General features: G+C 36.5%; 1 protein-coding gene across 1 annotated transcript; it reads right to left on the bottom strand.

Annotated features, from left to right (window-relative positions):
• Nucleotides 1-1,839: 1,839 nt before the first annotated feature.
• LOC114286127 (transcription initiation factor IIB) lies at nt 1,840-23,659 on the bottom strand. The gene is made up of 7 exons (XM_028229201.2): nt 23,161-23,659; nt 21,384-21,408; nt 3,633-3,762; nt 3,415-3,545; nt 3,207-3,295; nt 2,339-2,415; nt 1,840-2,260 (listed from the first exon to the last, which is right to left on the bottom strand). The coding sequence occupies exons 1-7, from the start codon at nt 23,511-23,513 to the stop codon at nt 2,127-2,129; spliced, it is 939 nt and encodes a 312-aa protein (XP_028085002.1). The 5' UTR covers nt 23,514-23,659; the 3' UTR covers nt 1,840-2,126.
• Between the last annotated feature and the right edge of the window lie 233 nt (nt 23,660-23,892).

Genomic DNA, 23,892 nt, shown 5'->3' with positions numbered 1-23,892 from the left:
TCTTTCTTTCATGAAATCTCTTTTTGGATTGATTTCATTAGATTTCGTAATTTGGTATCAGGGGCATTGAGTTTTGGATCATAGTCTTCTAATTTTCAAGATTTGACTTTGATTGGGTTCAAATCGCAACACCTTTCAACCATAGTCTGGTCTTGGTTCTTGAATTGTTCTTTAAGAAAAGTGATTGTAATTTATCCTATATATTAGGGATTTCGTCAAATACCAAGCACAAAACGTTTTTCTTAAAAAGTCAAACACATACCACTATTATCAAAATATTAAGTTTTAAAATAATATAACTTTTGATGTAAATATCGATTTTTAATAAAATTAATATTTTTAGAATTCTCTCATCAAAATCTATTAAATAAAATCGATGTTAACTATGAAATTCTTTAAAAAAAAATAAAATAAAATAATTTATTACCGTCAAAATTGATGTAAACAGTAACAGTAACATGTTACTTTTTTTTATAGATACTTTATTCGACAATAACATGTTACTCTGGTTCACAGTAATATGTTACTCTGGCAATATTGTCCAAGGAAAAAAAAGAAAAAGTTATTTTTTACTTTGTCTTTACTCAATTATGTATTTTCTCCTTAAAGGATTTATGAAACAAAATAAATTGGGTTATCCTTTTTACCAAACAAGAGTCCATTGAATAGGTTTTGGTTAAATTTCTCTAAAAGTTTACATAATTATTTATTTATTTATTTATTTTTGTGTAAATATTAAGAATGCCCTCAAAACTTATAATTAAGACAAAAGAAATATAACATTTTTGCCTGTACATATTTAAGAATTTCAAGTGAGCTAAAAATATAAATCTCATAGCTTAAAGATTTTTTTTTTTTTTTTTTTTTGGGGGGGGGGGGACAAGTTGTAATTTTAAAATTGCAATCAAACAAGATTAATTAGCTTTTTTTAAGCAAACAAGTTAAACACATTGATTTATAAATACTATCAAATGGGCCAAATATATCCATACCGTATCCACATACCGTATCCGTATATGTGCTTCGTAGCTGCTAGACCATCAAATGCTACTGTACCAGACACAAGAACACAAGAATAGTGCAAGGACAAGTTCTGAATTTGAGCCAACATGTCAAAATTATAAGGTAAATTAGACTTGATCACCCCAACCATAGCCTTGGATGATCACAGAAGCTGTTCTAATCCTTGGTGCTATACCTATATGCTACAATTTCATTAGTCAAGTTAGAATCGAAATTGTTAATCCCGTACGGTCAATATACCTTTTTTCATTGGTATGGTAGGTCGGTGCATTTTCATGTACCATTTCGGATTTATGGCTATAATTTAATACTATATATAATAGGCCACAGTTTTATCAAGCTTTAAAAAATAAATCCCACATTAATTTTTTGTATATTTAAATTTTTGTGGCTTTTATATAATTATATTATTTGTTTGTGGCATGTAAAAATCAAACAATAAAAAGTAAAAAGTTACCTCAATGTTAAAAAAATAAATATATTTGTAACTATTGTAAAGCCTAATAATTATGAGTAATTGTATATCTACTTAAATTCTTACTAGTAATCATACTAAAAACATACATGTTCAAACATGATTAATATACATTTAGACTCATGTATTTTTAGTAAGAAAATGCTTCCTCATTTCTCTATTCATTAGAAAAAAGTCCTATCTCTCAATTCTGTCTAAAACTAATCACTCTATACATACATACATACGTACATATATAATATATCTATATATATATATATAGATATGTATAGGCACACCATTCACTTTCCAGCTTTTAATTGTACCGGACAGAATTGGCACAGAAGCTGAGATGGGCGGAATTTACCGAAATTGACGAGATTGGCCGGAGCAGGCCAGTAAGTTGGAATTGTGGTTCTACTGTTCCGTTTTTCTCTCAAATTGGTACGTCTCAGACTGTACCGGATTGACAACACTGGTTACAATTAGAAGTAGATTCATTTTACTAGGAAGGTCACTCTCACTTAGTTAAAGTAAAATAAAAAACTAATACTACAAATAATTAACAAATTCCCCCATCTCTAGAGGAACAACAGTACTAAACATGTAGATTGCTCTAATCCGGTGCAACTGCCTAATTGAAAAGGTTTCAAGGGCTGCAGAGATTCCCGATGTCTTCCTCTTTTGCATACCAGCTTGGTATTAGTCTTGAAGCATATGGATACAAATCCTTGTAAGAATTCCGTATAGTCCCTTCAGCCACACCCGTAGCAAGTGAAATATCTGCAAACAAATAAGGCGTTTGAGTTCGTATTATGTCTGCAAAAACTACAAAGATGAGTTGTATTGTATATTTCTAACCTTTGAGAAGCTTTTTGTCGTCTGATAATTGAGTTATGATGTATATAACAGCTGCAGCTATGGATATTGGGCTTCTCCTGTAATGGAATAAGAGTGGAAATGAGAAGATACGTTTATTATTGAAAACATGATAAAAACTACAGAATGTTCATTCACATTTTTTATAAAATCAAGTTACAGACCATCTACGTATCTGAATTCACAGTAGAAATTATGTCACAAACTCATGCTGCAAATTTGAGAAGTTAATGTCAGATTTGTTCAAAAGGAGAGATCTATCTAACTCATTCAGAAATTGAGTAAAAGATGGGCATGTGATGGCTACTTTATAGCAATATTCTCCAACCATTTCATCATTTTCTTGCAAAAGAAATCAGTTAATAATCCTTTCAAGGTGTGTGGAGACTTTTTCCAGGAGAAAAGAATCATACCAACTAGAACAATGGACATAAATGAGAATAGTATTCGAGGGAGACAAGTAGACTTCATCAGAAACATGCAATTTTCCCTTATTTATATGGTTGACTTCTAGTTTGCCTTTTAGTTATAGAGGTACTATCGGAAACGAATGCATGATCATATTTTCACAGGGTCCAAGTTTCTCGAAGAGTGTCATCAATAAATGGACACAGACACACACAACAACAAAACCAGGAGTTAATGGTGCATATTAAATAAACACAAATGACTATTTATGCATGCCACAACAATTGGCAAAAAAATATCCATTTGGTTCTCTAAAATTACAAGTCACCCAGACTAATATACTTTCTTGTAACTACAAAATATAAATAGAATAAAACAAGAACACAAAAGAACAGAATAAAAGTTCTCTGACCAACGAGAGTAGAAGTGAAAATCCAACTACCTTATATCAAGCTCTTCAGATTTCTGAACAGCTTCCTGTGCAGCCTTAACCGCTTGATTGGTCATGCCAAGATGGGAACAGAAACGTCTCTACAAAACAAGGAGCACAAAAGTCAACAGTTAAACTACACAAATCCCCACAAGGAAAACCCAAGAAACGAACACATGCAACAGAGACAAGAAAACAGAAAACTTATTGACAAACTCACCAAGAAGTCACCAGCATGAATAGTTCCCATTTCCATGGATTGTCCCATCTCTACCTCCAATTGTTTGACAATAAACTCCTTTGCACGGCCGATCTCCTTCTTTGTGGCTCCATTGGCAACCGAACATATTTCTGGAAGTTTACACCTTCCAGTACTCAAAACGCACCCAGAATATATTAAAACACAAAAATCAAAATTTTATAGAACTTGCAGCTTACCTTTCACAGTGCGGGGTTTATCTTCTTGCCGACAAGCAATGTAGAGGCAAGCAGCCAAAATCGCATCTTGATTTCGTCCTCTAAGAGGCTTTTGATCTTCTACCTTTTTATATATCTCATTTGCTCGATCCTACATCAAAATTATAGAAAGAGCAAAAGATGACCACTTCCTATTAAAGGCCTCATGAACAAATGAACAAAGAACCAAAACCACTTGCAGATTAAATCCATCAAAGAAGTTATCACTTTATACACGTACAACATTAAGACATAAAAATGCTGAAGTAAACTTAGAAATAGCTTACACAAATTACTTAAAGACATAAAAGAAACTGCTGATATATAAACAATAATGGGTCATCTTCATAGTAAAATGACCGACACTGGCAAGAACCACCAATTTAAGTTGGGAGCCCCAGCTTTCAGTGACGATAGAGCAAGAGCTTTCATGTGTTGACCATAGCCACCCAGTTATCATTTCAATGTTTTTTAGTATAAGCATATCACAAATGTAGGGAACACAAAATAGAAAGCGAGAAGAAAGTTCAACTGATTTAGACTCTTAAACTGAAAAATTAGTATCTATCAGACAAAACAAACTCCACTAAATCAATGAAGTCAGGTCAGTACTGGGATAGTTTTAATGATCCTGACTAAGGAATACAGGAAAAGGAAAAGGAAAAAATAAAAATAAAACTAGACAAATGAAACTTCATTACTCTAGAACCTGTCAGTCATAGGTTCACCAAATGCATTACTCTTGTCAGTAATTGCTATTTGCTATTCCCCGGACATCTCGATGAATAGGGACCTGCACAATCAACCACTTTTTTTTTTCCTAACCTGCTGAAAACTTGAACAAACACAAAGGCTGTGTTTGGTAAGGCATTCAAAACTCAATTCCACCCCTTGGTTTGAGTGTGGTGTTTGGTTACAATTTTCAAACATTGATTCCACACCCACTTTTGAAAACACGTCTACCCGGTCATCCTCCCGAACGTCCCTCTCGTTGTCTGGCTGGTTGTCCGACTAGTTGACCGAAACAGTGTTCGTATTTTTATTTTTTTTTTTGCACCTGTTATTTTTATATTTTAAATAAAAAATATTTTCAGAATTTTTTTAAAATTTTTTATGAGCTCTGAATAGAATTTTGAGTTGTGTGTTTGGTCATAACCAAACAAATTTTTCACACTCAAATCATAATTCCAAGACTCACAGACTCAAAATACAACTCTATTCTCAATTGGGGCTTTTAGCATATCCTTTTCCTTCCATTTGGTGAGTCATCCTTGGCATTAACCACTCAGCATGTTGTCAAAATTGGCAACACTAAATCATATCATCATCAAGCTCTACTTGTCTATTGGTGATTATCATTTTAAAACTTCTAGCAAATGACATCTGTCAAACCAACCAAATAAGTGTCTACGCTTACTATAAAGTGTACATATGCACCCCTTGGCTATGAAGTGTTTAAATTTCATTCAAGCTTCTAAACACACTTATTATGGATACAAGTTTGTGGACAAATATATAAAGAAAATTACAGACAGAATGTTCAACGCAGACAAACTAGAACACAATACTCTCTGGCCAATAGTACTGTTTTCTGCCTAGACGGTATCACCCTCTTTAAGTTGGTAAATCCTTCTGATCAACTTGGAAAAGTTTAAACTCATCCAGTAAAGGTAAAACTCATGACAGACAGATCATATCAGAAGTCAAATCAAAGGGGTAAAACATGAATGCAGAATATACAAGTAGACTGTGAAGAAAATTGTCTAGCTAACCCCTTAGTCATTTTGTGTTGGCAATTTCATTCTAAAGATTGAGTCTGTAGTAGTTAGTTAATCTTGATGGAGTCTTGAGCATGTTCTGTAGTGAATATTTTTCATGAAAGACTTCAACTGCAAGCTTTGGTCAGACAGACAAACTCTTCTTCATGTAAAGGTAAAACTCATGCATTGCATTAGCATCAGTTAGAGGGTTTATCCAGCTTAGTCTATTTGGGCTGGTTTGTTTTGTGTTCTCAACCATAGTTTGGATTTGGGCTATAAGATAAATTTTCTATTAGACTTGACTTTTAGGACCCATAAACTTGGTAATTGGGCCTCATACATACGGATAGTTGCTTTTCGTTTGGATATTTCTAGTGATGTGCGCGTTTGAATGCATGAGAGCATCATTCGAATGAGAACGCAGTTTACTGTCGCAACTCCAGTCCATTGTATCACCTGTTTGAACGCAATCGGTGGTCAAGACCTGGGGCCTGGGGATGTGCTCCCTCCAAGATCTTAGGTTCGAAACCTCCTAGCTGCAATTGTACTTTTCCAGATGTACCTTTGAGATGACAAAGCACTCGAGTAGCAGCATCAAAAGAAAATAATAAATAGAATGGCTTAATCACAATGTATGATGAGCCTTGTGTATATATATATACTGAATTGAGGAGGTTACAATTTAGGAAGGTAGAATAACAATAAAATCAAATATATAAAAATATGCCTAAAATCTCATAATCACACAATATACGGGATTTACACAATATATGAGATTCACATATTCCAACACTCCTCAAGCTAGTTCAAAGATATTCACAAATCCCAACTTGACAATGGAAGACTGTAATAAGGTTGGACCAACCGATTTGGTGAACATATCACAAGCTGCTCAGAGGAAGAGACAAAGGATGGACTCACAACATTTGTCCTAACCTTTTTCCTAATAAAATGAATATCCATTTCGATATGTTTCGTCCTCTCATGAAGAACTAAATCGAAAACTAACATAATTGCAGATTTATTGTCACAAAACAAAAGAGATGAGGTATTCTCCTTAAATTATGCAAGAATAGATCTGACCCATAATATCTCACAAGTACCCTGTGCCATAGCACGGTATTCAGCCTCAGCCGAAGATCTGGAGAGAACTGCTTGTTTCTTACTCTTCCATGATATAAGATGATTGCCATAGAAGGTACAAAAATCAAAAGGTAAAGTGCTAGTCAATTTTGGAGCTAGAATAATCGACATTAGTGAAACAAGACAACCTAGACAGCAAGCCTGCTGAGAAGTATAGCCCTAAACCAGGAGTAGTCTTCAAATATCACAAGATATAATAGATTGCATCAAGATGAGCGGTACGAGGTGCGTGCATAAACTGACTCACAACAGTCACATCAAATATCAAGTTTGGTCTAATGTTGGTACTCGTCAGATTCAGCAGTAAGCTTCAAGTTAGGATCCATAGGAATAGAGGTAGGTTTACAACCCATCATACCGGTATCTTGAAGAAGATCAAAGGTATACTTCCTTTGAGACAAGGAAATTCCTTGGCGAGAACGACCAATCTCAATACCAAGAAAGTACTTGAGAGGACCTAGATCTTTGATGTCAAAAACATGGTTAAGATCCTTTTTAACTTGAGCAATTCCCGTAGCATCATCTCCAGTAAGAATAATATCATCAACATAGACAAGCAAAATGATGCACCGTCCATTCGCTTGCCGCCTAATGAAACAGGTATGATCAGAGTGACATTGAATGAAGCCCATAGACAAGATAACCTTGCTGAACCAACTGAACGAAGCCCGACAAGAATATTCCAGACCATACAAGGATTTGCAAAGACGACACACTTTCCCCGCATACTCCCCCTCAGCCCGAAAACCAAGCGGAGGATGCATATAGATAGTCTCAAGAAAGTCCCCATGGAGAAGAGCATTCTTGACATAAAATTGATGAAGAGGCCAAGAATGAGCAGCAGCCAAGGAAACAAGAAGACAAACAGAGGTCAACTTCACCACTGGTGCAAATGTAGTATCAAAATCTTGGCCAGGGACTTGGGTGTAGCCTTTGGCAACCAAACGAGCTTTATAGCGATCCACTGACCCATCAGCAAGATACTTAACATTGAATACCCATTTACACCCAACTGTCTTGGCAGGAGGAGGCAACGGAACAAGCTCTCACATCTAATTATGTTCTAACGCATCCATTTCAACCTACATAGCTGCTACCCACTTGGGATTCTGGAGGGCCTCAGAGACAGAGCGAGGGATGGAGACAGACTCAAGTTTGCCCAAAAAAGAGTGATGAGAACCTGTAAGACCAACATAAGACAGATACTGGGAAATAGGATGATTAGTACTACCAAGCCAACCATAACAGAAAATGGGGCGACGCTCTCTTTCGGGATACTGAGAGAAGCGAGTAAGAGCAATAGGAGAAGGTGAATTACCTTAACTGAGAGGAGAAGAGGAGGCCAGTACGAGCCGAGGGCGACGGGTGTAAACCTGCAAAGGCAGTGCAGAAGGGAGAAATAGAGGAGGTTGAGGAGCAAGATAATGATCCAAAGTAAAGAATGTGCCTATATCAAAGGTGGGAACAGGACGAGCAGGAGGAGACTGAAGAGATGGAGGAACTGCACTAGGAGCCTGCAAAGGAATGTTAAAACCAAAAAATGGCAAATCCTCAAGAAAAGTAACATCTAAAGAATGATAAAAATGCCGAGAGACTAAATCATAACACCTATACCCTTTAGATAAAGAGGAGTACCCCAGAAAAATGCAACGGATAGCCTTGTCATCTAGCTTAGTGAGGGTAGGACTACAATTCTGAATAAAACAAGTACACTCAAACGTACAAGGAAGGAGAGGAAACATAGTGCTATCAGGCCTAAGGACTTAAAAAACAGCGTAAGGCCTTGCAAGACACGACTCGGGATGTGGTTAATCAGATAGACAGCAGTAAGAACAATCATATACTAGTACAACTTGGGAACATTCATACCACAAAGAAGACACCTAATCACATACCTAATATGGTAATTTTAACGTTCAACCACCCCATTTTGTTCAGGCGCACGAGGACAAGTGAGCTGCTAGAGAATACCCGCTTGATTAAGATGGGAGCAAAAAGCATCTGAGATGTACTACCCCCCCCCCCCCCCCAAAAAAAAAAAAAAAAAAATTTATCAAAGCGGATATTCAGTGCGAGGAACTTGCATTAACTGACTTAGAATGTGGACTAAATATTAGGTCTAGTAACCGAGAGGCAGATGAGTCGTCCCACAGGTCGACAATAAGTAAATAGGTTTGATAAAGATGTGCCATCAACAAAAGTTACATGAAGATGTTCCATGGGAAAAGCGGAAGGTTTAGCACCAAGTAATCCTGCATCTTTAAGAATGTCCAATGTATATTTGCATTGGCACAAAGAGATACCTTGGCTAGAGCGTGCAACCTCAATGCTAAGGAAATATTTCAGCCTCCCCAAATCTTTGATGAAGAAATTCTTTGCAAGAAAATGCTTCAGTTGCTGAATTGCAGAAGGGACATTGCTAGTAACAACTATGTTATCGACATATACCAAGACAAAGTGGAAGATCCCCCTCTGACCCGGGTAAACAAAGAGTAACCTACATTTGATTGGGAGAATCCAGCTTTGTGGAGAGGTTGGGAAAACTTTGCAAACCATTGGCTAGAAGCTTGTTTCAAACAATATAGGGATTTATATAACTGGAAAACTCAAGTCTCCCCTTGTTGAGCGAATCCAGGAGGAACAGTCATGTACACTTCATCCAAATCACCATGGAGAAAAGCATTGTTGATGGAGAGACCAGTTTTTAACAGAAGCAACTGATAATAAAGCTCAAATAGTGACGAGCTTAGTGATGGGAGCAAATGTATCCCTTCAACTTGTGTGAAACCCTTGGCAACTAAAAGGTTTGGCAACAAAAAGGCTTTGTATCTGTCAATTGTGCCATCAGATCGATACTTGATTTTGTAAACCCACTTACACCCCATAGACTTCTTATTAGGTGGTAAAAGGTTAAGGCTCCATGTGTTATTGCTTTCAAGGGCAGAAAGTTCTGCAGTCATAGCATCACACCAGTGTCGTATCTTCACTGCTTGACAAAATGACTTTTCTTCATTTGAGGAGATGGCAGAAATGAAGGCTCAATAAGCACCAGAAAAGTTAGTATAGGTAATGTATCAAAGGGATAAAGTGTTAAAATCCACCTACTCTCCACCTACTTCACCCACTTAAACCTACTCCACTAAACCTAACCCACTACACCACTACCACCTCCACTTCACCTACTCCTTACCTACTACACACTCACCCTCTTCTATATATAGAAATCATGAATCATTGTAATAGAAATCAATATAACATACATCAATCAATAATACATCAATTATAGCATGGTATCAGAGCAAGGTTAACAACCTAGTCATTCTGCTTCACTGGCGGGCGGCAGTCTCGCCTTGGCCGCCCGCCGGACCTCTACACATGCCTTCACTCCCTCTCTCTCTCTCTCTGCAAGTTCAACCAACCTCCATGGCTCTTCTAGCTCGAAACTCACATCGAATGGCCCTAGTCGCATCACAGAGATCAGCAACGATCCAGAAAGTTTGGAGCCGAGACACAGAAAGTTTGGCTTCCAGTCCCATGAGCACTTGCTTCACCCCCTGCAATAACTGTGGAGGCAACACCAGATTTTCCCTCACCCTCAACACAAAGCGGATGATGGAATGGTGGTGGGTACTACCATTATTCATACTCTGTGCAGGGATAGGCAAATTGTCTGAAAGGCTGTCTAGCTCTTAATAGTCATTCAAAGGCTGCCAATGTTATACAGTGGTCAACAACACAGCCACACAACCACACCCGGCTTTTTAACTCCACTTTCAATCCCACAATCTTTTTTTAATCAACCCACTATCTCTCTCTCTGGTCCCTTTTTCTCTCTCTCTACTCAAGGATCCACCACTTTGTCAACTTTCCAACCCCTTCCTTCACCTTTTGCACTCCACTCACCAATTATCTACCGATTCAGGGGACAAAGCATATATATCTTTTATTATTATAATATATTACCCACACTATTATCCTTCACTCACCCTATATCTACTGATTCATCAATATATATATATAATGATTTTTCACAAACCTTTATTTTATTTTATTTTATTTTTTCTCTCTTTCTTTTTCATCAATATCTCAATATTCTACAACTCAGTTGGTGAGCATCATCCTTTTTTCCATTCTCTTATTATTTTATTTTATTTTTATTCCACTACAAAAAAAAAAAAAAATTAAAATCCATTCACAACCAACTCGTTTTCATTTCACAAACTTGTCATTTCTTCCTGCCGGGATCAACCCCGATCACCATTTTACACCAAAAAAAAAAACAAACAAACAACCTAAAACACATCCACAGGCGGGATTTTTATTCTCTACTCTACCGCCGGTCTTTTCTTCTTGCCTCCGTCATGGACGGCCCTTGACGGTGTTGCCTCCGTGTTTCCCACTCCACTGGGCACGATCACTCCACCCTGCTCCTCCACTACAGCATATGGCGGACCTCCAAATCGGAACATCAGGGTGGCCTTCCGCTTCAGCTCCTTGTTTTCTGTCTTTAGCACACTTATCTCTGCTCGCGCATCCTTATACATGCGTTGGAACAGAGCCAGCTGGGAGTTTAACTGTTGCACCTCATTTGTCCTGCTCTGCAGCCGGTGCGACAAGTTTGTGACCGCAGTCATGGTTTCCACACATGACTTCAGAGTATACTGATTGGCCTCAATATCAGTTTGCACCGCCATTTTTTGCTCCACCAACCGCATCGGAAAGTTCAACGGAGCAAACACAGAGGTGTTTGGTTGAGGTTCACTGGCCACCGCACCAGTTCTCTCTCTTGTTGACTCATTGAGGTCTGGAAAGAGAGTGAGCAGACTACGGGACGAAGAGGCCATTTTCTGGGCAACCGAGTATTACAGAGTGTTTCAAGATTTGCAGCTCTTAGAGACACTCTCTCAGCAAAAGGAACTATCTCTCTCAGCAACACGAAGAGTTTTTTTCAGAGTTTTTTAGCGGGTTTTCTGCCTCAGCCTCAGCCTCCGCTTCGATTTATAAAGACCTTGACGAAGAGGCAGACACGCGCATCATGAGCCGCTCGGCGCTCGCCGACAACTTGGCACGCCTTTTGATGGCACGTCTTTTTATGGATTGGGCACGCCTTTTGATGGCACGCCTTTTTATGGATTGGGCACGCCTTTTGATGGCACGCCTTTTGAAAGATTGGGCACACCTTTTGAGGGTGCGACTTTTTAAGGGTCCGCCAAGACTCTGCAAACTGTCCCGACATTGATTCCGGTTAGTTCCTTCATGGGTCCGACAAGACTCAGTAAACTGTCCCGACATTGATTCCGGTTAGCTCCTTCATGGGTCCGACAAGACTCTGTAAACTGTCCCGACATTGATTCCGGTTAGTTTCTACAAGGGTCCGGCAAGACTCCGTAAACTGTCACAACAATTGTCACAGCATTGTCTGCTACAACGGTCCGACATGACCCCATAAACTGTCTTCTACATCGGTCTGACACCGCCATCCAGTGTCCTCTACACCATTATGACACCACCATACAGTGTCCTCTACAACGTTATGACACCCCCATACAGTGTCCTCTACAACGTTATGACACCACCATCCAGTGTCTTCACCAATGGTCTGACACGACCATACAGTGTCACCTATCCTCTTTTATTTTTATGTATTTTCTTGTTTTGTTACTCTCTCCAAACTCAAGTTGGTTAGTTCCTATCCCCCTTGAGTTTGCGGGGGGCTGTTAAAATCCACCTACTCTCCACCTACTTCACCCACTTAAACCTACTCCACTAAACCTAACCCACTACACCACTACCACCTCACCTACTCCACTAAACCTAACCCACTACACCACTACCACCTCCACTTCACCTACTCCTTACCTACTACACACTCACCCTCTTCTATATATAGGAATCATGAATCATTGTAATAGAAATCAATATAACATACATCAATCAATAATACATCAATTCTAACATAAAGGATACCAGTCTATTCAGAAGCTTTTGAAGTAGGTAGTGCAGCATTAGTGACTGTTGAACAATAGTAATCTTAAAGGTAAGTTGGTTGACGTAATTCTCCAGGGGAATGGATGGTAGACGGATGAACAGTGATTTCAGAATTCACTTCTTCAGGTGGAGATGAAGTTGTTGGTGGATGGTTTTGAGCCTCAATAGGATAATTGAACATGGGTGGAGCAAGGTCAATATGATGAGAAATGTGACAACGAGGAGTACATGTTATTGGAGGCTCCAGTGTCAATAATCCAAGCAGAGTCTAATGCAGTGAGTGTTGTAGCTGCCAAGTTGGCTTGAGAATTGATGCTACCTGAACGAATCAAGGCAAGGATTTTGTGGTATTGCTCCCAAGATAAGTGGTGAAGATACCAGTGCCCGTTCATTAGGTTGTTGAGGCCTTGAGGAAGATGACCCTAGAAAATTGTGGTTCTTGGGAGGGTTTCGTGGTCAATTGTTTGGAAAACCAACAAGCCTATAACAATCATAGACACAATAATCACAATGCAGATTTGGTTTTCTGTTGCAGCGATTATCCCTTCTGTTACTTCGTTGGTTGTTATTCGATCGGTTGGATGAGTGGGTGAGGCTGAAAGTCCCATTATTGGTGCTTGCATTAGCTGCTGCTGGATTAAGTGAAAGTCCTGCAGCTTCTAGTGCATTGACAGAAGGAGCTGAAGAATGTATTTTTTGTTGTTTTTTTTTCTTGACAAACAAGAGCATAGATGATTGTGGCATTTGGAAATGGATTTGTGGATCCCTTGGAGAAATGCCGTTGCACGATCCCATTGTAGTTGTGTTGCACTTAATTTTCCCCGCCCACAAGTCAGGACTTCACCACTGTAAGTCAGTTCAATTCATCCCATAGCGCCTTCATCTTTGTAAAATAAGTAGAAACAATCCATCTTCCTGTTTCAGAGATGCAATGTATTGTTTGAGTTGATGTATCTTTGGTGCATTTGTTTGGGTGAAACGATCACTAAGATCAAGCCATATCTCTCTAGCAGTTTCAGCATACAATATACTTGCACGAATTTCGCCTTCTGTAGAATTGAGAATCCATGAACTTACCAAATCATTGCATCACTTCCATTGCTGCCGTTCTTTGAGATCGTTTGGTGATTGATAGTACCATCAATGAACCCAAACTTGTGAAGTGCCATTGTCAAGGCACTAATACGTGTCTATTTGATGTGCATAGATTTGCGTGTCTGGAGCAAATTTCTTAAAAATAAAATCCTTGATTCCTTTCTGAGGAGCTAATAATCTAGCTTTTGGCTTAAAAATAAGCCAACAAAAAAGCCAAGCTTAAAATAAATCATGTTGTTTGGCAAACTTCTGGTTTTTTGGCTTTTTATAATGATTTTTTATCTTAATCATGCTTGATAACCTTGTTAATTTATTGGTTTTTTGATGCAAAACAACCAATTTTCCCACCATAGTATATTGCATTAGTTTTTGGCTTTTTATGGCTCTTTTACTTCTTTTTTTAATGGAAAAAAGTTGCCTTTTTTCAGATATGTATCGGATCTTATTTTATTTTTTTAATGGTAAAATTGACATTTTTGAATTCTTGAGGTCTACTAAATGACAATATTGGTTTTTAGGTTATAGGGCTAAAAAAAGACAAATAAGTTGGCTTACAAGATGCAGCCAATTTAAGATTGTTATTTGCTATACATTGAGACCTATTCTTCATTGTTTAAGTTACCACTGCATTGAAAGTTTGATAGCATACAGTTTCCTTTGCATGATTATTGATTGAGTGAGGAGCTTGGTAGATCATGATCATGTGGTGAACAGAGCCAGTGGAGATTGATGTTGAAGTGAGAAGCCAGAACAGACGTAGATAGAGAATTGGACTACAAAACAACCGAACAACTTAGTGTTAAGAGTTGGTAAGCTTTGTACTTAATCTTGGTATGCTAGTTTATTGTTTGAGTATGTGGTTTTCCCGTTTAGGTTTTCCATGTTATATTGTTGTTTCTGTGTGTGATTGATCTTGATCTTTATTTTTTCTGCACATTTTAATTGGGTAATTAAATTTCAAAAATCTGATTACTGTAGAATTTAAAGACACCTGAAAAGTTTTTTAAAACTAAAAAAAACTACAGACACCATTTTGCATACTTTGGAAAAAAAACTTTTTTGTTTTCTTAAATTTTATTGCCTCAGACTTCACGATCAAGTTTAATTTTAGTTAATCAACTGTTTGGATCCTAGCAGGCTTACTAGTTACTACCAAGAAAGAGGGCATTAACTTCAGACAAACAAAAGCGTGAAACCTGAAGTGCTCATTTGGTACTTCAAGGAAGAAGGAATTCAAGGTGTAAATTTCTAACTTCACCAAAAAAAATGGGTTTCACACGATGAGTGGGACATAAATCGTAAGTTGAACCTTGTTGCCTAAAAAACATAATGGTAACACTACTTTGCAATTAGAGAAATTTAAAAAACTACTCTATTGAACAGCCACAACAAGATAAATGGGTAATACTCCATTACACAACCCCACGATCTTAAAATAACAACCATCTACAGCCCATTCTCAAACTAACTGATGGCGGTTGATATGCAGATTTTCAAGAGCTTAAAATTAATCAAAATAAATATATATTTCTGATGATATATATATATCACTATGGTAACCCAAAATTTGATTTTTTTATTGCTAATGACCAAAAATTTGGACCACCACAAAATTGGGAGTTAAAACCTTTCCTCTATTTCAACTTGTTGATCTACTTAACTCTTTAACATAAATAGAATTTCTCAAAATAGAAAGATGGCCCCATCAAAATTTTCAAGTAAACATTAAGGCCATTGATCAGTGTTGATCCTTAATTATTTTTTTCCTTTTACATGGTGATGGAGGAAAGTGTATCAGAAAGATAAGCAAAGAATAAGATCGAACCACGAACAGATCTGAACTAGAGATACTCTCTCTAAGAACGAACAATATTGAGAAAAATCTCGTTTTTTTTATTAATTAAATATCAACTTAAATTGTGTTGTCCTAAGGCTTACATCTTTATTTATACTAAAATAATTCTTGCTAATCAAGAAAATCTAAAAAGGAAAATATTATATTCTTGCTAGTCAAGAATATTTAAAAAGGAAAATATTAAATTTTGTTAAACAAGAAAATAAACTAAATAGGCAACCTAAATAAACCTAAATATTTTAGCCTTAAATAAGAATTATAATTAAATACTAAAATAATAAAATGATAAAATAAAATATGCAATTTTTAGGAGAAAACTCGTCCTCGAGTTTCCATTGCTAAAATAATTTGAGAAGTTTGCATTTATCTGCATCAACTTTGTATTTCAGATTAATTTTCTCAAATCTAAACTCCAAAGAATCCTCCAAAATTAAATGAATAATATTCTCTAATAATTTTGATCCATGTCTAAAAGAATGGATATCCAAACCTATGAAATCTTGCTTTACGTCTTCAACAAACTGATTTTCAAAAGAACTAAAACGAAAGCTCCTTGTATTGTAATTTATTTGAAATAATTCTATTATTGAGTTATTCACCTCTTTGCTGGACATGATTGCCATAGTTCCACCCATGCATTTTAATGTTTCCACTACATGAGCCTTCTTCAATTTGGTTGGCATCATTGATTTGTAGAATTTGAATTTTAGACATTAGATCATGATTTAGAATAGACTCACAATGCCCAAATTTATTCTTAACTTCGTGAATTTCAATCTCTTCCTCCTCCAAATACTCAATCATATTTCAAAGGTGAATCCCAATCCACTTGTGACTGCAATAATGAAGATTTTGTATTGAATTCTTCTTCCATTGCAACAAACCAATCCAGAATTTCTTCAGGCTATAAACAACCCTGGAATTCTGGTATGTCAAGTTTGAAGACCGACCCCCATTAATTGGATGCGCCACTAAACACCTCATCTGTGGTTTGTATGCACCAAACGGATTCTCGTCTTCATCCTTGACATCATCTCCATCCTCCTCCACAAATCATGGATTTGGCTGACAGTTGCAAGGAAGCGTATCGAAAAGATGAGCAAACAACAAGATCGAACCACGAACAAATCCAAACTAGAGATACTCTCTCTCTAAGAACGAACAATATTGAGAAAACCCTTGTTTTTTTATTAATCAAATATCAACTTACATTGCATTGTCACAAAGACTTACATCTTATTTATGCAAAAATAATTCTTGCCAATCAAGAAAATCTACAAAAGGAAAATATTAATTCTTGTCAAACAACAAAATAAACTAAATAGGCAACCTAAATATACAGAAAACTAAATACTTTAGCCTTAAATAATAACTATAATTAAATACTAAAATAATAAAATAAAATATGTAATTTTTAAATTCTGATATGCATTATTCAAATCAAATTATTTTGGAGGATTAACATATTTCAAGAGAGAGTATCTCTCTTATTCAAATTCATGGTTGTTCTTTGTGTTTGGTTTTCATCCCCTAGAAGTCCCTGCATCAATTTGTATCAAAGCATGGTTCAATTCATATCAACTAAAGAGTGATTCCAAAATTCACAATGGTTCGTGGAGGAGTTGCTACTAGAGGTTGTGGAGGCCGGCAAGCCGATGTTGACGAAGTGTATGAGAGAGATGAAGCAGCATGAGAGGCCTGGATGGAAGAGAGATTTCAACGTCTGGAGAATCATTTCAATGCCTTTTTGGATCGTTTCGAGGCCATGAATGTTGGAGACCACCCTCACAACCATCAACCAAACCATTGCCATGAATGTTGGAGACCACCCTCACAACCATCAACCAAACCATTGCCCCGTGGAGAAGGACGCGGGTTCGAAAGACGATATCGCCAACCCCCCATTCGCGGATAATCCAGGAAGGGTCAGAGGCCAGAGAGCCATGGTTTCCAACCATGACTCTTATCACTGGGAATTCAGTCTTAAGATTAACATTCCTAAGTTTCAAGGAGGTTTGGCACGGAAGGAATTCCTGAATTGGGTAGCTACTGTCAAGGAAGTCTTGGAGTTCAAAGAGGTTCCCGACTCTAAACGGGTACCTTTAGTGGCTACCAGGTTTCGTGGCAGAGCGGCTGCATGGTGGCAGCAAGTCAAGCAAACAAGGCAAAGGCCAAAAGCACTACAAGACGTGAAATGGCACGTGCTCGGAATAGCTTGAGACTCGATTGAGACATGGAAAACGACATCACGATCAATACCCATTGCTTTGCCATGGTGTACGATGGATTTCGGTCAAATTCCACTGTTTAGGCTTCAATTGCATAATTTTGTTGCTTTAGGAAATATTTGTTTTTTTAATTACTTGGTCTAAACGAACCCGTTTGAGGCTAGGTTTTTTTCCAACATGTATAGTTTTTATTATATTTTCAAGATTTGCCTTAACTCAAAACTTTCTATTTTTGGCAAATTTCATATTCTCTTTGATTTAGACTTTGATTAGCAAGCATGATGCATAGTATAAGAAGCTCAAGGAATGCTAAATTCAAATAAGCGATGATATTTGGACATTGGCATGATGTCAAAGAAAAATTGATACAAATCTTATATAATTACGTTTCTAGTATCATTAGAGTCTTATTTTATTATTATTTTTATATTTTCTAGGATTTTTAAGGTTAGGGGTACTTTGGTAATTTTATATTTGTTGACATGGGTCGTATTGGTCGCCCATGGGTCATCTTGTCAGTCAAGTTATTTAATTGAGTTTTATTTATGTTTCTTATTTGGTCTGAAATTAGTTTTGGAAGTCTAAGATATTATAGTAGTTTCTTTTTTTGGATTTAGTTGGTTTAAGAAGTCTCCTAGTCCTATATAAAGCCTTGTAATGCTTATAATTGATGGAGTTAATATTTTTAATAAAAAAATTGAGAGCTTTGAATCTTCTTTATGGATTGTGTGATGCAATCAAACCCTAGGTGTGATGCCGAAGCGAATCTAAGAGTGATTCTTAGACCTATCTTCTTCTCCTCCTTTCTTTCTATCTTTTTCTTTTCTTTTTCTTTCTTTCTTTCTTCAATTCCTGCAGCCTGTTCACAGCACCCTAAAACAGTGTAAAATCAGCCCCAAAGCCTACTGTTGTGGCTGTCCCTAATCGTCCTGCATCACATTGCCTTTTTAATTTATTTCCTATTGTAATTAGGCCTTTTATTTCACTATAAATAGGAGCTGTAAGCCTTAGGGAAAATTGGATTATTTTGGAGAATTAATATATTTCAAGAAAGAGTATCTCTTTTATTCAAATTTGTGATTGTTCTTTGTGTTTGGTTTTCATCGCCTACAATTCCCTGCATCACATGGGAAATTAACAATTTAACACCGAATTGGTGAATAACTGAGCCTCCCATGAGGTCAAATTCCTAATGTCCCCACTAAAATGTAATGCTTGAGTTTGTGATAAAAGGTTAAGGAACAACCCCAGAATAAAAACAGGTTTGTCCTCAAATTTTAGTTCTGTATGTATGGCATAATACAATTTTCAAATTTATTTTGTTCAAGATCATTTTCCACATTTAAAATTTACTTTTGACCAAATTTGAACTTTGATGCTTGTGCATAGCCTTCTAACCTCAAAAGCTATGAGCAAAGGCTAGATTTTGTAACCTTCGTGTATATCAAACTGAAATGTGTTTGTCATTGTAGGAGGCCTATCATATAACATCTATATGCAAGATGGCAACCTACAAGTTAAAATCTTGTCGAGTGAGCCAAAAGAGAAAACATAATAGATTGTTTTTTCATTAGCCAACACAACAAACCCAGCATGCCATTATCAGTTGATACTCTGGACCACCTTGAGCTAACCACGAAGAACAATAATATAAACTTCTCTAAAAATAAAGAAAATTATTTTTCACTTCTCTAAAAAAGAGTTCTTAGTCCCCAAGGGATAGATGTCAAAATTGATTCTGTAGAGAAAATAATAATTAAGCTACCAAAATTCATGTGAATATTCTGAGGTCTGACAGAATACATTATTATAACCAATGAATACATTGCAATATTGATATATGGGAAAAGAAGACATTTTTGATAGACACCATTGGAAATAAAATGTGATCAACATTTGATCATACAAGGAAATGGCCAAGTTTTGGGTTACTGATCAAAGGTAGAGAATGACCATCAAGGAAACCTTTGAAAGAATGGCCAATGCAAATTTGAAAAACCCTAGGGCAACTTGTCTCACCTTAATGAGCCACCAAAATAAAATTGAGCAAGGCATCTATGATATACCCTGTTGAAAGCTTAGTTTTAACTGATTACTAGAGTGTTTAACAAAGAAATCCCACTAGATTGTACCTATAAAGCTAATGTTAACCTCAAACGATTTACCACCTTAAAGACATGAAAGTTCCTAATAGAAGTTACCCCTCAAAATTGAGTTAACATGAGATTAGCACATTAAGGCTTGTTGAACTTTGTTAAGAAATTAAATCCAAAATATAAATTCATATTTAAGCATATTTGTTCCAGAATGGGATGTGCTTTGAGTGCATATTCTCTTATCATTAGTTATTGAAAAACCAATCTTGGTTGATCAAATTAGTTAAATCTTTCTTACAATTAATCTTTAACAACTAATGGCCTTGTTTGGGAAGAGGGTTGGGCTAAAATAGCCCACTAAAAGACAAAATAAACTAAAATATCCAATAAGACAAAATGTCACATCCAACCCGCAATTATTTCACTTTTTCTCTCACAACCATCAAATCAACTATAAAAAAAAGCCAACCAACTTCTCAAACACAACGTTTTTAGCTAGGCTAAAATAGCCAAAAAACCAAATAGCCTACTTCCCAAACAAAGCCAATATAGGTAATCATTTACAAGGGTAAGCTTCAATGTGATGTTAATTGCAATTTTTCCATAAAAACTTAGTATTTGGGGTCCGTTTAGTAACGTTTATATATATAGTTTTTTGTTCATATTTACAAAACTTTTAAAAACTCTAAACAAAAACTCATTTACAAAAAATTATAAATAGTTTATAAAATTTACTAAATTCTTGTAACTAAAAAATAGTAGTTTTCATTTCTTCCTCCCTCTCCCACCTCTTTGGCCAACCCCCCACCACCTATAATCGTTGGCCGCCACATCTGGCCATCCTCCATCTTTGGCCACTATCGCCGGCGACCTCCTCCCAACACCATTGTCGATGACCTCCTTTGGTCACCACCTCCCACCATAAGTCACCTTTGACCACCAACTCCAGTGGCCGACCATCATCTTTGACAGGTAGCAACCACCTTCAACCATTGAAAACCCCTTTCCGCCACCACCTTCCATATGGAAACCACTTCCAATAGTCGGTGTATGACTTGCAGTTTTTTGTTTTAACTTTTGAAAAATTTACTTGCAATTTTTTTCTTTTGTCCTCTTTGGGGATAAACATATACTATGGTTCCATTTTGAATAGCTTAAGAACATCTTCAACAACATATTGTTATACAGCTTGTAGTTCATTCTAGGACTCACAGGACCCTAATATATGACACAAATTTTTATCTAACCAACAGATATAGGATTACAACTTTCAAGGACTCATCCTACTTCATATGCTCTACTTGTTTACTTTATTTACATTTTGGAACATGGTACATATGTCCAAACTTAGAATACAATGAAAAAGTAGGGGCATAGAAATATCACCCTATCAATGGAAAATGAGCATTTAAAAATTGATGGCCACAAACTAAGAATAATAACCAAACAATGAAAAATGTGAATATTTAATAGGTATTTATGAAAAAACAGGTTAGATGATAAAAAAAACATATTTAGCACAGTATTAAAATTCTACTGAAATGACTACAAGTAATTACATAGCATACCTTTATTGTTGCAACAAGTCCCAACCTGAAAAACCAATTAATTCCATCAGTATAGTTGCAATGGCCTCATTCACCATAAAGTCAACCTTATAAGTATATAAAAAATATAAATAAATAAAAATCCATAATTTAGTAGATTTCTTTATTGTTCCATTTGTTACAATAGAAAATAGTTACTCGAAAAAAATTTCTGAAAATAAACTTAATTTAAAAACTAGATTCTATTCAATAGAATGTTCGAATGTTCTGTTCTGACTGTTTGTGAAAATTTGTTTTGTATCTTCAATAAGCAGCTTCAGACAAGTGCATGTATTATATATGAAATCTAAAATCCACAGAAAACAATTTTTCCAAAGAAATTTCTCTCCAAACAAACAAAATATAAAGAATTGAAGAGAGATGAAACCTACTGGAAATTGGGTCGGGTTTAGAATCCGAACCCAACTGGGTCGTCCATGGTTGCATGACCCAGTTAGGAGAGATCCAAATAATATAACAGATTATAACTGTTATTCAAGATATGGGATAATCTTGATATAGGATAATTATCAATATATATTATATGGTAATTATTAATATTAGATGTTCTTGATATGGATAGATATTATAACATATCTATCCTATAGGTCTCTTAACTCTCGTATATAAAAATAGAACTTGGGTTCTGTATTTGACACAACAACTATACGTTCTCTCTTCCCATAAACTATACTGCCTTTATACTGTGAATAATGTGGATAAAACTCTGGTAGTTTTACTCCATCGCTTGTGAAAATTATTCAAGAATTCATGATTCACCTCCACCTTCCAAGCTGGATTCGTTGTGCAATCTGTTTTACCCACAATGTATGCCTAACTCCATATAATTTTTCCATTGAGTATATAGTATTATATATCCTTCAAAACCCATTTTAATCAACAGTGCCCTAGAGGAATCAAGTAAATGTAGAGCATAAGAAAACCATTCAAATTTGAAATCACTATGGATGCTCCATGAACAGAGTTTCATGCATAAAACTTATCTATCATTTTTTTTTCTTTACCAAACAGAAAACTTCAACTAAAAGAATCATAATCATACTCATAAATAATCATCCAGCTCAGAAATTAGAAAGATTGCAGAGACATAGAAAGAGTTGAAAATACTGGAATTCTCAGCACTAGAGAAAGAAAATTACTCAAGAGTAGAGAGAAAAACAGTGACAGAATATCATACATTTAGCACTCTCTTGACAGAGAAAATTCTTCAGAGAAAGAGAGAGAGAGAGAGAGAGCGCAACCCTCAATTGCAGAAATTCATACTCATAGTGCTCTAGTGAGAGAATTTCATAGTGACAGAGACCAACTCAATTGCACAATTAGAACTTTTTTCAGCTCTAGAGAGAAAATTAGGCGAATTTAATTGCAGAAATTCAAATTCTCGGAGCTCCAGGCCCTAAAATTTATCTTAGTTGCAGACACAAATCAATCGCATGACTTGAATTCAAGTGCGTCAGCATTAGAGAATGAAAATTCATCACATTATGCATAAGAGAAACAATCGCAGAAATTCACATCCTCTCTCAATTGCAAAAATTGGAATTCTTAAATTTCATAGTAACAGTCAAGCTCAATTGCAGAAATTTGTAACTTTTGAGCACTAGAGAGATAATTATTCAAAGTTAATTGCCAAAATCCCTGATCTCCGAAGACTAAAATTCACAGATCGATTGCATGAGTCCAATTAAAGCGAAAGAAAATTCATCAGAAATTGCACAAATTTGAATTGAAGGATGACCTGTCGGACATGGTGGCGATGGCTTTGAAGGCTTGAATGAGGGAGCGATCGGGGTTGGAACCGCGGTTCTGCCAGCGGCCCAAGGAGGAGGAGAGGAAGTCGCCGGTGGAACCATTGGGCTTAGAGATGACGGTGGAGAGTCCGCCGTCGGCGAGGAGGGGGTTGGTGGGGCCGCCGACACGGACGGGGTCGTTGTCGCCGCTCTCGTTGGCGAAGGTACGCCACTCGGAGGTCTCGTCGATGGAGTGAGACTCCAGCACTAGCCCACACTCCGAGCACACTGTGTCCCCTGCTGAGTGATCGAACACCACCTCCGTACCCCTCTTACACTCCGGGCAATACAAGTCACCCATTTCAATTCCCAATTCCTATTTCCCAATTCACATCACTCATTCCTTCATTCACTCACACTTCATTCACTCTCTCTCTCTCTCTCTCTCTCTCTACTTCCTACTTTGTCAATATATATACGTATATGTGATTATCCACTTATATATATATATATATATATATATCTCTACTCGGTTGGTTTTGTTTTGTTTTGATTGCTTTTTTTGAGTTACGAGGTTCGATACCCTAAAAATTTTATTAAATATTTTGTATGCAACAATATTAGAGGATTATAATTTTTGTAATCATAATAGTTTAAAATTATGAAAACAACGTTATTTTGGGTGTAAAACATGTCAAAACGACATCGTTTTGACAGTTTTAAGCCATTATGACTACAAA

This window comes from Camellia sinensis, chromosome 14 (genome assembly GCF_055761805.1).
Source record: "Camellia sinensis isolate YWXY chromosome 14, ASM5576180v1, whole genome shotgun sequence".
Classification (NCBI taxonomy): Eukaryota; Viridiplantae; Streptophyta; class Magnoliopsida; order Ericales; family Theaceae; genus Camellia; species Camellia sinensis.
This window is presented reverse-complemented; position numbering and strand designations above follow the sequence as displayed.